The sequence below is a fragment of the Rhea pennata genome, chromosome 14 (genome assembly GCF_028389875.1).
Source record: "Rhea pennata isolate bPtePen1 chromosome 14, bPtePen1.pri, whole genome shotgun sequence".
Lineage (NCBI taxonomy): Eukaryota > Metazoa > Chordata > Aves > Rheiformes > Rheidae > Rhea > Rhea pennata.
Window position 1 is genome coordinate 1,287,383 of NC_084676.1, and position 10,722 is coordinate 1,298,104.

Consider the following 10,722-nt stretch of genomic DNA (forward strand, 5'->3'; position numbering starts at 1 on the left):
CCCGGCCGGGGGACTAGCTGCGTGGTGCATGTGATGGGGCTGGTATAGCAGAGAGCCTGGGGATGTGGCCACCACGGGGCAAAGCTCATCACTGCAGTGTGCAGCCTGCAAAGAGCTGGAAATGCCCATAAGGGCAAGTGTAGAGATGTTGCTGACTGCTTTTGGGGGTGTGGATGAGGTGCTGAGCAGCACCTTTGGGTGCTATGTGCTTCTTGCAGCTAAGCCTTTGAGAGGGGTTGAGCTCCCACCTGGACACAGGTTACCACCAGGCCCTGGCTGCTTTCTTCTGGCACACAGGACTCTCACGGGAGGGGCAGAAGAGGCCACGGCCAGGGTATTTCTAGAGTCAGATGGCACAAAGAAAGGTGCTGCCAAGGGCTCCTACCGGCTTCCTGAGCGGCACAGCAGGAGCCTAGTGTGCAAATGAGTAATTAAAAAAGAGAATATGTTACAAAGCCAGGTACATTAACAAACTAAAAGATAATGGACTGGCGTCCGACAAAAGGGCCAGGGGTGCCCGCGGGAATCGAACCCCAAACGGGGCGAAACTGAGCACAACTCAATTTGCCGAAGTAACCGCTGGGCTATAGCCGGCCCCGGCGTTCTTCTGCCCTCCCCTGCTCCTAAGAGCTCGGGCTGCGGCCGCACGCAAGTGCAGCCGTGACGTACTGCGGGCGGTGGGCGGGGCTGCGGCGGCCCTGGGAGGGCTTTAGCGCCCGGCGCTGCATGCAAACGAGGGGGCGGGGGGTGAGCCTGCGCCTGCGCGCGGGGCGGGGTCTGCGCCGGGGTGTGCACCTGCGCCTGCGCGGCGCGTGGCTGCTGGGCCGGCATGGCGGCGCCGGCGGTGGTGAGCGCGTCGGGGAGGGCGGCGGCGGCCTCGGCCTCGGCCTCGGCCTCGGCCTCGGCCTCGGCCTCGGCCTCACCGCGCCGCTCTGCCCCAGGTGTGCGCGGCCGGCGGCGAGGCGGAGGAGGAGGCGGAGGAGGCGGCGGCGCCGCGGCTGCGGGACGCCCCTGAGGACATCCTCCTGGAGGCGGCGGCTAACGCCATCGCCCTGCACCCGGCCCGGGCTGTGCTGGCGGCGGGGGACGTGGACGGCGACGTGTACCTGTGAGTGGGGCCGCCCGCCCGGGCCCTCTGGGGCCACGGCCGTAGCCCAGGGGAGGGGGGCAGGGGGTCCAACGGGGCTTCTGCTGCTCGCAGGTACTCGTTCTCCTGCGTGGAGGGGGACAACCGGGAGCTCTGGTCGTCGGGGCACCACCTGAAGTCGTGCCGGGACGTGGCCTTTTCTCCTGACGGGCAGAGTGAGTGCGCAACCATGCGGGGCGGCCAGGCCTCGGCTGGGGCGCTGGCCGGCGGGGCAGGAGCCCGTGGCCCCGACCCACGTGCCCACCGTGGTGCCCTCGGGGCTGACACGGCTCTCCAGAGCTCTTCACCGTGTCCAAAGATAAGTCTATCCACATCCTGACGGTGGAGGAGGGCCGGCTGGAGACGCGCTTCTCGAAGGCTCACAGGTATGTGTGCGCAGACCACGCAACCCCTGGGGAGGGGGATGGCTCATCCGAGGTACTTTGACACCCTGTTTCCTTTTTGTCCTGTGCTGGGCTACAAGCCCAGGGCCAGGCAGGCAGAGGCTGCCCCAGCGCTTTGGGCTCTGTTTGCTAGTGACTGGGGCAAGAGCCTGTGCCGTGACTATGCCAATATGGGGCTGGGGTCTCTGCAGCTCGGCCCTCAACTGTGTGCTGCCTATCAATGATCACGTCTTTGCCACGGGGGATGACGGTGGCGCACTGAAGGTGTGGGACCTGCGTAAGGGAGCCACCATCCTGGAGGCCCAGCAGCACGAGGAATACATCAGCGCTATGGTTGTGGACAGTAATGGGAAGCTGCTGCTGACTGCCAGGTACCGCAGGGCTCCTCAGTGCCCGGATCAGCTCCATGTGCTCGTGTAGGGTGTTCCCCTGTGACCTGGGCTCATGCTGTCTGCACCCTGCTCCAGGATCCTGCACCTATGATGATGATTCTGTCTCCTGCAGTGGTGATGGCACCCTGGGTGTCTTCAACATCAAGAGGCGTCGCTTTGAGCTGCTCTCAGAGCCGCAGAATGGGGACCTGACATCTGTTGTGCTTCTGAAGGTAGGTGCTAGGCCCTGCTGCAGCCCCACAGCCCCATGGCTTGCTCTCCATGTCCCCAGGCTGCTTGTCTTGCTTCCATCTTACATTTCTCTGCCTGGCTCAGAGAGGGAAGAAAGTGGCTTGTGGCTCCAGCGAGGGGACAATCTACCTCTTCAACTGGGATGGTTTTGGGGCCACTAGTGACCGCTTCGCTCTGAGGGCAGAGTCCATCGATTGCATGGTCCCCATCACGGAGAACATCGTGTGCACGGGGTCCCTTGATGGAGTCATCAGGTCAGAGTGCTCCGGGGCTGGGCTAGAATGGGGGAAGGCTCTGGGAAACATACGGGATGAGATTGGCCTTGGGTGGGAGTGAGGAGGATGAAAAAGAAGGAAGGTGAGCAACAGTTGTATTGGTGCCTAGGGGGCATGTGTCTGACCTGATGCCACAGGGGCTGGGCTTCTGGCCTGGATGAGGTCACGGTTGCCCCAGGAAGGTCCTCGCTCAGGTGTCACTCACCTCATCTCCAGGGCAGTGAACGTCTTGCCGAACCGAGTGCTGGGCTGCGTCGGGCAGCACGCGGGGGAGCCCATCGAGCAGCTGGCCGTGGCCCCGGGGGGGCAGCTCCTGGCCAGCTGCGCCCACGACCAGAAGGTGAAGTTCTGGGACATCTCCTCGCTGGCCTCCATTGTGGTGGACGACTACCGGAAGAAGAAGAAGAAGGGGGGGCCGCTGAAGGCCCTGAGCAGCAAGGCCGCGGGCAGCGGCGAGGACTTCTTTGCGGACCTGCGCGAGGAGCCGGAGGCGGCGACGGGGAGCGACAGCGAAGACAGTGACTGAGGGGGCGGGGCCGGCGGGGGCGGGGCCTCGCGGCCGCGGCCGGCCAATAAAGCTTCGCTGGCCGCCGTCTGGCTCCGTTGGTGCGGCGGCTGGGGGTGGGGCTGTCCAGGCGTCGCGAGCGCGTGCGCGCCCGGCGGGAAGCGGCCGGCGCGCGGAGGTAGGGCGCGAGCGGCTGTTGTGAGCGCGAGCGGCCCGCTCGCCTCATTGGGCCGTGCCGGCGGGTGGCGGTGTTCTCATTGGCTCGCGGCACTGCCGCTCAGGCGGAGCCGCGGACGGGCCCGCCTCGGGGGGGGCTGTGGGGACAGCGGCGCTGGGGGACTGCCTCAGGATGGGGCAGCCGGGGCTGGGGGGTCCCTAATGATGAGGGGGGGGGGGAGCAGCATTCATGGCGGGTGCTGGAAGCGTGTGAGGGAGCAGCCCCGGGGGGGGATCTCTAGGGTTTGAGGGTGACTGGGGCCTTGACGAGAGCTGTCCCAAGAGTGACGTTATCTGGGGAGGGGGGGACAAGGCGGGGCGTCACTTTTGGGGCAATGCCTGGGTTGGGGGGTGACAATGGGTGCCTGTGGTGGGGAGGCCCTGGTGCCCCCTTCAGCCCCATGCAGTGTGGGGACATGACATATGCTACATGGTCTCCACTAGGCTGGAGCCGTCCCGAGCTAGTGGTTGTCATCGCCTGAGGCTCGGCACGCTCGGGGCAGGGGTTCCTAACTGCTGACTAGGTGACCCTGCTTGAGCAGAGAGGTTGGACTAGATGATTGCCAGAGATCCTTTCCAACCTCAACCATTCTGCAACTCTGCCATCAGAGCTGCTTGGACTGTCCAGGTGGCTTTTGCATGTTCCTCATAGCCGTGCACCAGGTAGCATGACCACGTGTGCTCATCTTGCCAGGCAGGGTGCACGTTGGCCTTGAGGCCTTGCTAGAGGCGTTGGCTACAGGCACACGGGTCCCTGGCAGCTGAGACCGAGCCAGGGGAAGGGGACTGCTTTCCTGTGACACTCTGTGTCCTAGAAGAGCCTGCATCCTGCATTACACTCATGGGATTTCAAATCCCGTAAATCAGCATAGGAACCTTGCTCTTGGCAAACAGCAGGAATGCTGATCTCCCTGGACCTAGGCAACCTGCCATGTACTCACTTCAGTCCTGCTCCTTAAGACATGGCCAGAGAGGGCCACTCTGGCTCTAGAGAGGGACACAGCTGTTAATTCACAGCATGGCTCCCCAGCTGTTTCTCCTAGGTATCAGCAAGTCCTGCTCTCTGAGCTGGCCAGCCCTGAGACCATGGGGCCAGTGAAGCGCATTTGCTGCATTGGGGCTGGCTATGTGGGGGGTCCCACGTGCAGTGTTATTGCTCAGATGTGCCCAGAAATTGCTGTCACTGTGGTGGATGTCAACGAGGAGCGTATTCAGGCCTGGAATTCGGACCAGCTGCCCATCTTTGAGGTGAGACTCTGCTGGGCAGGCAGGCTTCTCAGAGGAGGTTGCTACAGTCCTATACCCCTCCACCACAGCCCTTTGCATGCAGTATTTTAGCAGAGCACATTGCCTGGATAGAGTAACCTGATGTGCCCAATTGTAGGGGATCTGCTGTTCCCTTTCTTCAGCAGCTTCCCCAAAAGTATGGCTCTGGGTGCTGATGGGTACTCAGCAGGTGGTACCCAGCACTCTGCCATGCATCCCTGTTCTCAGGGGCTCATGCCTGCACCTTTCCTTTGCAGCCCGGTCTACAGGAGGTGGTGGAAGCCCAGCGTGGCATCAACCTCTTCTTCTCAACTGATATCGACAAGGCGGTGAGAGAGGCCGATATCATCTTCATATCGGTGAGTGGGGAGGGCAGCCCATGGCTAAGACCTGCCCCATGCTGTGTCCTCTTTGGGTCTGAGTGACAGAGGGACCTCCTTTCCCCCTGACTGCTGTGGCCACTCAACTCTCCTGCTGCACTGGCTCTCCCGGTAGGTGAACACTCCCACAAAGACCTTTGGGCTTGGCAAGGGTCGGGCAGCTGATCTGAAGTACATCGAGGCTTGTGCCCGACGCATCGCCCAGGTAGCCACAGGCTACAAAATTGTGGTGGAAAAGAGCACAGTGCCTGTGCGAGCAGCTGAGAGCATCCAGCGAATCTTCAGTGCCAACACCAAATCTGACCTGTCCTTCCAGGTACAGCATGGGTGGGCAGCATGCTGGAGCAGAGCCCTCACTCCCAGCACCATTAGGTGCTAGAGACCCTTGGGAAATCACAAGTTAGGGGGTGGCTGGGGAGCACAGGAAGATGTTGTATCAGAGGGGAGGCCCCTGTATCTCATTGCTAGATCAGGGACAGCAAGAACTGAAAGAAAGGAGTATGTGGGTTTACAACATCCCACACCCACACAGTCTCCTCCCCACAGGTCTTGTCAAACCCTGAGTTCTTGGCTGAAGGCACAGCCATCTCCGACCTGAAGAACCCCGACCGCGTCCTCATTGGTGGTGATGAGACACCTGAGGGGCAAAGGGCGATCGAAACCCTTAGCAGCATCTATGTGCACTGGGTGCCCAAAACCCGTATCATCACTACCAATACATGGTCCTCAGAGCTGTCCAAGCTGGTACGTACTCCTGTCCCTAAGCTGACCCAGGAGATGCAGGCAAGGGTCCCACATATCCCTTTTGTCCAGGCTGCCAACGCATTCCTGGCGCAGAGGATCAGCAGCATTAACTCCATCAGTGCCCTGTGTGAGGTGACAGGGGCTGATGTGGAGGAAGTGGCCCACGCCATTGGCACAGACCAGCGCATTGGTAACCGCTTCCTCAAGGCCAGTGTGGGTGAGTCCTACACCTTCTGCCCCAGTGGGTGACTGCTGCCCTCTGCAGCCCACCGTGCTGTGCCCAGAGGGTTCCTGCTCCTCTGTCCCAGGAACTGTGAGCTGGGTCTGTACTGGCATCTAGGCTGGGACGTATCATCTAGACTGAGACATATCTACGTCGTAGCTTGCTTATCCCTCATAAGCCCTGGTGCCCCCCTGGCCTGTTCAAGTTTGTTTTCTACCTCTCCTAGTGCTGGGGTGGAGGAGGAGGTTTGCAGCTATCTTCCTACCCAAGGGGGCCTTTAGGGTCTCTGGCTGGCACTGTCTGACCATGGTGCTCTGTCAGAGCAGGTTTTGGGGGCAGCTGTTTCCAGAAAGATGTCCTCAACCTGGTCTATCTCTGTGAAGCTCTCAATTTGCCTGAAGTGGCTCGGTACTGGCAGCAGGTAAGCTCTGGTCAGAGTACTATCTCAGCAAGGGTTGAAGTTGGAATCCTGCTCAGGGAGCTGGCCCCCACCACAGCTGCTGGGTTGGGGCTCAGCACATGGCCTGACCTGCCACAACACTTCCCACCAGGTGATTGAGCTCAACGAATACCAGCGCCGGCGGTTTGCTGCCCGTATCGTCAGCTGCCTCTTCAACACTGTCACGGACAAGAAAATTGCGCTGTTGGGCTTTGCATTCAAAAAGGATACCGGGGACACAAGGTACCAATGGGGTGGGGTGGGGTGGGGTGGGGAAGGAGCATCTGAGATGGGCCATTCCCCTTTCTGTAGTCATTTGACAGGCACAATGTGACGAGTCTCCTACTCTCTACAGCTCCACCTCAGAGCAGCAGTGAAAGTACTTATGTTGTATTCCCATGATGTCCTAGTGAAAAGGAACCTATCCATGAGGGGAGGTGGCATTGGTCTGGCAAGTCACTGGCTCATGATGACTTAACACTTGGAGCTGGGGAGAGGCTGGTCTAGCCATGGGCTGTGTGGGGAATGTGAAAGGCAGTGTTTAAAGGAAACGTGAAGGCTAGGCCCAGAGAGGAGCTAGAGCTGGGAAACCAAGGGCTTCTAGCATAGATTTGGCCCTGGCTCTTGCCAGCTGCAGCAAACAACTGATCACCCTGAGGTGGGCACACAAGACCTCCACTGGACCCCACACGGCTTAGCTCTGCCTCTCTCAAACCAGGGAGTCATCCAGCATCCATATCAGCAAGTACCTCATGGATGAGGGCGCCCATCTGTACATCTATGATCCTAAAGTGAAGAAGGAGCAGATCATGCAGGATTTAGCCCACTCCACTGCTTCACCTGAGGATCTGGAGAGGGGTAGGGCCCATGCTTGCCTGAGCTGTCCAAGACTGCAGGCCACTGACACTCCCCAGCCCCAAAGCCTGGCACAGATCTCTTAGTGCCATCTTGTGTGCTAGGAGGTAGCCTCCTGCTGTGCTTGTGCTGGTTCCTGTCTTGCAGGGCTCAGCCTGGTCTCCATTGCCTCAGACCCCTATGAAGCCTGTGATAATGCCCATGCTATTGTCATCTGCACTGAATGGGACATCTTCAAGGTAAGGTGCCCAGCCTTAGCCATACTGCTCGGAAAGACTCAGCACCCTTGTGGTTACTCCACTTAGGCATAAACTCTGCCACGTTCCCCTTCTCTTTGTGGCACTGCTTGTTCCTTGCCCTTCAAATCTGAGCCGCCACCTGGAACATCTAACACTACAACCACTTCCACCCTGGCTGTGAGCCAAAACTTTCCAAACAGGAGGGGCTGTTCTAGTTAGATTCCCGGGGGCCAAACATCTGGTTTGGCAAGCCAGCACAAACACACACACACACACACACACACACACACACTAACACTCTTCAGTAGCAGGCAGTTTATTAGTAGATACTTACAAACAGACCAACCCGATGGTAATCTTGAGAAGGACCACCTCAATGCTTGTCCCGATTGTCTGCATGGTGAGAGAGAGAGTCGGCAGGCACAATCTTTTCGGGCGTCCCCGAGGAGGCAATGTGGTCCTCTGTTGTGTAGCAGCCTCCCCCTCCTTCAGAAAACTCCGGCATTTATGATTACTTGCGGTAGGCAGGAGTCCTGGCACCTGGGGCCAACAAGTGCAGGGAGTCTAGCCCAACTCCACTCCGGTTGCATAACCAGGCTGTGATACTGTGCACACGTACAGACTTATTTCGGGGGCCACATTTGACTTTGGGGATCACTATTTCACTACTCTTCAGCTTCTGACCTTCATATTGACTGCTTCTCATAGTGATTCTGTGGCTTCCAGCCACAGAATCTATATGTGACTAACTGCTGTTCTTTCTCACAGATTTCCAAGACCTTGTTAGTTACTTATTTGTATCCTGCGTAACACAGCGGTAGTGTTCTAGGCACTAAAAAGTTACTGCACTAGACTATTCTCACCAAGTATCAGGTAGTACAGATACAAAAGTTGCAACACGGACCATTCCCATCAAGTATCAAGTAGTACGGATACAGGGGCTAGGAACCCCTTGGGAGGCCTGTGGTCCCAGCTCAGAGAGGCCACCACTTTCAGCCCCAGTTCTTACCTTTGTGCACTCCACTTGTGTGTTGTTCCAGGAGCTGGACTATGAGCGAATCTACAAGGCCATGCTCAAGCCAGCCTTTATCTTTGATGGCAGGAGGATTCTGGACAACCTGCATGGCCGGCTGCAGCAGCTTGGCTTCCAGGTATGGCCTTGGTGCCAGCAGCTAAGCTGCTACTGAGCCCAGCCTTGGTGCCTGGGGTACTGCCAGGCCTAGGGTTTGCTTAGGGGTGGTTTGTACTCCAGGTGGAGACCATTGGCAAGAGGATCAGCCAGTGCCTCTCCTTCACTGCCAGCACTATCTCCCAGCTGGACCTCCAGGCTCCTCCCTTGAAGAAGATTAAAATATGATGTGTCTGTGGATACATCATAAGATACATCTGGAGGGATGATGTGGCTGTAGCTGGTGCTGTTGACCATGGATAAGATGAGTGGTCTTCCTGGGAACAGGTGCTCCATCTCTCCTGGAGTCTCACTGAGGTGAGGCTGATTTCTCTCCTTCCAGATTGTCACAATAAAGAGACATGAGCTGGAGGGAACCTTCTTCCAGCCCTCTTCCTTCTCCTGGCAGCTTACAGCTTCCTCCATGGCCCTGAGCCACACTAAGGCAGGACACGTTCCCACAGCCAGCCTGCCCCTCTGCCAAGTGTATCTGTGTAAGGCAAGAAGCAAGATGAGGGAGCTCACCTCCTCCTACACCCAGGGAGAGCCCCATGCTTATGGGACCACTTTGGTCCCACCTGAACCAGGGCAGTCATCCTTTCTTCCAGTGCCTCTGAGGCAGGGAGGCACTGGCTCAGGCCAGGGAGTTTTGGGGTTCACTCCCCCAGGAAAGCAGGAGAGGGAGACTCAGAGAGCCCCTGCTCCCTTTCCTCCAGGACTCCCTTCCCCAAGGGGCAGTGCTCCCCAGCCTGGGGCTTGGGGCAGATGGGGAGGGGGGCTGAGCATTTGCTGGGTTCAGGGTCCATTTCCTCATGCCCAAGAGTGATGGTGAGACCTGAGGGGACCAGGTTCTCAGAGTTGAACTGTAGCTCCTGAAGGATCTTCCTCTTACTCCAAGCTAGCATTCCAATGGAGACCAGGTGGGAGCAGCTCTAGCTCTTGCCCAGGCCACTCCCTGCCTCAGTGGCCTCCTGGGATTTCTGGCTGCAGATGATTGTTCGGCCTAACTGCCCCCCTCCTCCTCATGCACGCCTATCTGGGACCAATGCACCAGGCTGGCATGCCAAGCTGGACCTTGTGATACTATTTTACCTTGTGCCCACTGATCCGGATCTGCTCCTGAAGGAAGCAGTTGCCTGTGGCTCCAAGCAGTGCCAGGTGACTGGTGGAGGGCAAGCATATGCTGAGGGTGGTGCTGGATGCAGAGCTCCAGATAGTACTGTCTGGGGTGACTCTGGTGCCTGGGACACAGATGCTCTGAGCAATCTCCCAAGCAAACCCTCCCCAGTGACAGTGCAGCCTCTTTGCCCAAGCATGGAGCTCCAGGGCCTCCTGATCCTCCTCCATCAGGGACAAGGTCTCTCTTGTCCAGACATAGATGGCAGCAGCACCAGAGTGCAGTAACATGGAAGGTGGGTGGGTGGGTGGGTGTGTGTGGCAGGGGGGGCACCACTCTGCAGCTGGACACATCATAGGATCACCACTCCAAGGTGGGCAGGATTCCCAGCTTGGTCTCTAAACAATTCCTCACTGTGTGCATCCACAGTCTTTTCCTGAAATCCTGCCCCCAGCTCCAGCCTTGACACAGAACAGAGGCTTTACGCTATCAGGGGGCTGCCTCCCCGCAATCAGCCATATGATGGGGGATCCAGCCTGATGGCTGATATCTCTCCTTCACAGCACAAGTTGGTCCCACCAGCTCATTGGCCTGAGTGCAAAGCCTGAGGTAGGTTGGGAGGTCAATTAAAGGCCTCTTGGCTCTAGTCACCACTTTGAGGTGTGTGCCCATGGGCACAAGGGGAAATGTGCCTGTGCTGTCCACTCCAAGCCTGGCTCGTCACACTCCCACTGCTGTTTCCACAGGGATTGGGAAGAATCATCTGACTCAGCAGGAAACCTCAGCTCCACTGCCACTTGGCTGAGGAGCAGGATGAGCTGGCCATCCCTGTGTCCCAGTAGGAGCTGCTTGCACTGTAGGGCTCACTGGGTCACATCAGCACCTCACAGTCTGTCCTCAAAGCCTGCCAGAGGCTGGAGCTTGATGAGGAAGGCAAGTCTGGTTTGCTGGAGGCCTGGGAGCTGATGCACTGAGAGCACCAACTAATGTCTCTCCTGGGTGACCTTGCTGCACAACACATAGCTGATGTCCTAACACAGGACACCTCCCTGAGCCTGTCCTGGGAGATGAGGAGGTGGCTCCTGCAACCCAGCATTACTTCTTATTGCCTGCAACCTAGCAGTGTGAGGTGGGGGGGGGGG

At 58.5% G+C, this 10,722-nt stretch overlaps 2 protein-coding genes across 6 annotated transcripts; both read left to right on the top strand.

Moving 5' to 3' along the window:
* Positions 1-823: 823 nt before the first annotated feature.
* WDR55 (WD repeat domain 55) lies at positions 824-2,961 on the top strand. Of its 2 annotated transcripts, XM_062587306.1 has the most exons (8): positions 824-847; positions 942-1,108; positions 1,202-1,302; positions 1,425-1,512; positions 1,722-1,901; positions 2,035-2,134; positions 2,238-2,407; positions 2,645-2,961. In XM_062587306.1, exons 1-8 carry the CDS (start codon positions 830-832, stop codon positions 2,952-2,954), a joined length of 1,134 nt encoding a protein of 377 aa, XP_062443290.1. In that variant the 5' UTR covers positions 824-829; the 3' UTR covers positions 2,955-2,961. The 2 variants fall into 2 exon arrangements, with proteins under 2 accessions (XP_062443290.1, XP_062443291.1); XM_062587307.1 differs by lacking the exon at positions 2,238-2,407.
* Positions 2,962-3,047: 86 nt separating this feature from the next.
* Positions 3,048-8,863, top strand: LOC134146682 (UDP-glucose 6-dehydrogenase-like). 4 transcript variants are annotated; one of them, XM_062587134.1, is made up of 12 exons: positions 3,048-3,111; positions 4,180-4,397; positions 4,673-4,774; positions 4,911-5,111; positions 5,342-5,539; positions 5,609-5,756; positions 6,089-6,183; positions 6,314-6,444; positions 6,920-7,059; positions 7,204-7,295; positions 8,336-8,446; positions 8,548-8,863. In XM_062587134.1, the coding sequence occupies exons 2-12, from the start codon at positions 4,236-4,238 to the stop codon at positions 8,650-8,652; spliced, it is 1,485 nt and encodes a 494-aa protein (XP_062443118.1). In that variant the 5' UTR covers positions 3,048-3,111; positions 4,180-4,235; the 3' UTR covers positions 8,653-8,863. The 4 variants fall into 4 exon arrangements, with proteins under 4 accessions (XP_062443118.1, XP_062443121.1, XP_062443120.1 ...); XM_062587136.1 differs by having other exon boundaries at positions 3,061-3,111; positions 4,311-4,397; XM_062587135.1 differs by having other exon boundaries at positions 3,095-3,111; positions 4,193-4,397.
* The last annotated feature ends 1,859 nt before the right edge of the window (positions 8,864-10,722 follow it).

Excerpts from the sequence above, each read along its gene's own strand:
- WDR55 (XM_062587306.1), top strand. Across the intron at positions 1,303-1,424 it reads CTTTTCTCCTGACGGGCAGA|AGCTCTTCACCGTGTCCAAA; the intron begins GTGAGTGCGCAA and ends ACGGCTCTCCAG. Across the intron at positions 1,513-1,721 it reads CGCTTCTCGAAGGCTCACAG|CTCGGCCCTCAACTGTGTGC; the intron begins GTATGTGTGCGC and ends GGGTCTCTGCAG.
- LOC134146682 (XM_062587134.1), top strand. The coding sequence starts at position 4,236 with ATGGGGCCAGTGAAGCGCATTTGCTGCATTGGGGCTGGCTATGTGGGG. Across the intron at positions 4,775-4,910 it reads CCGATATCATCTTCATATCG|GTGAACACTCCCACAAAGAC; the intron begins GTGAGTGGGGAG and ends CTCTCCCGGTAG. Across the intron at positions 5,757-6,088 it reads CTTCCTCAAGGCCAGTGTGG|GTTTTGGGGGCAGCTGTTTC; the intron begins GTGAGTCCTACA and ends CTGTCAGAGCAG.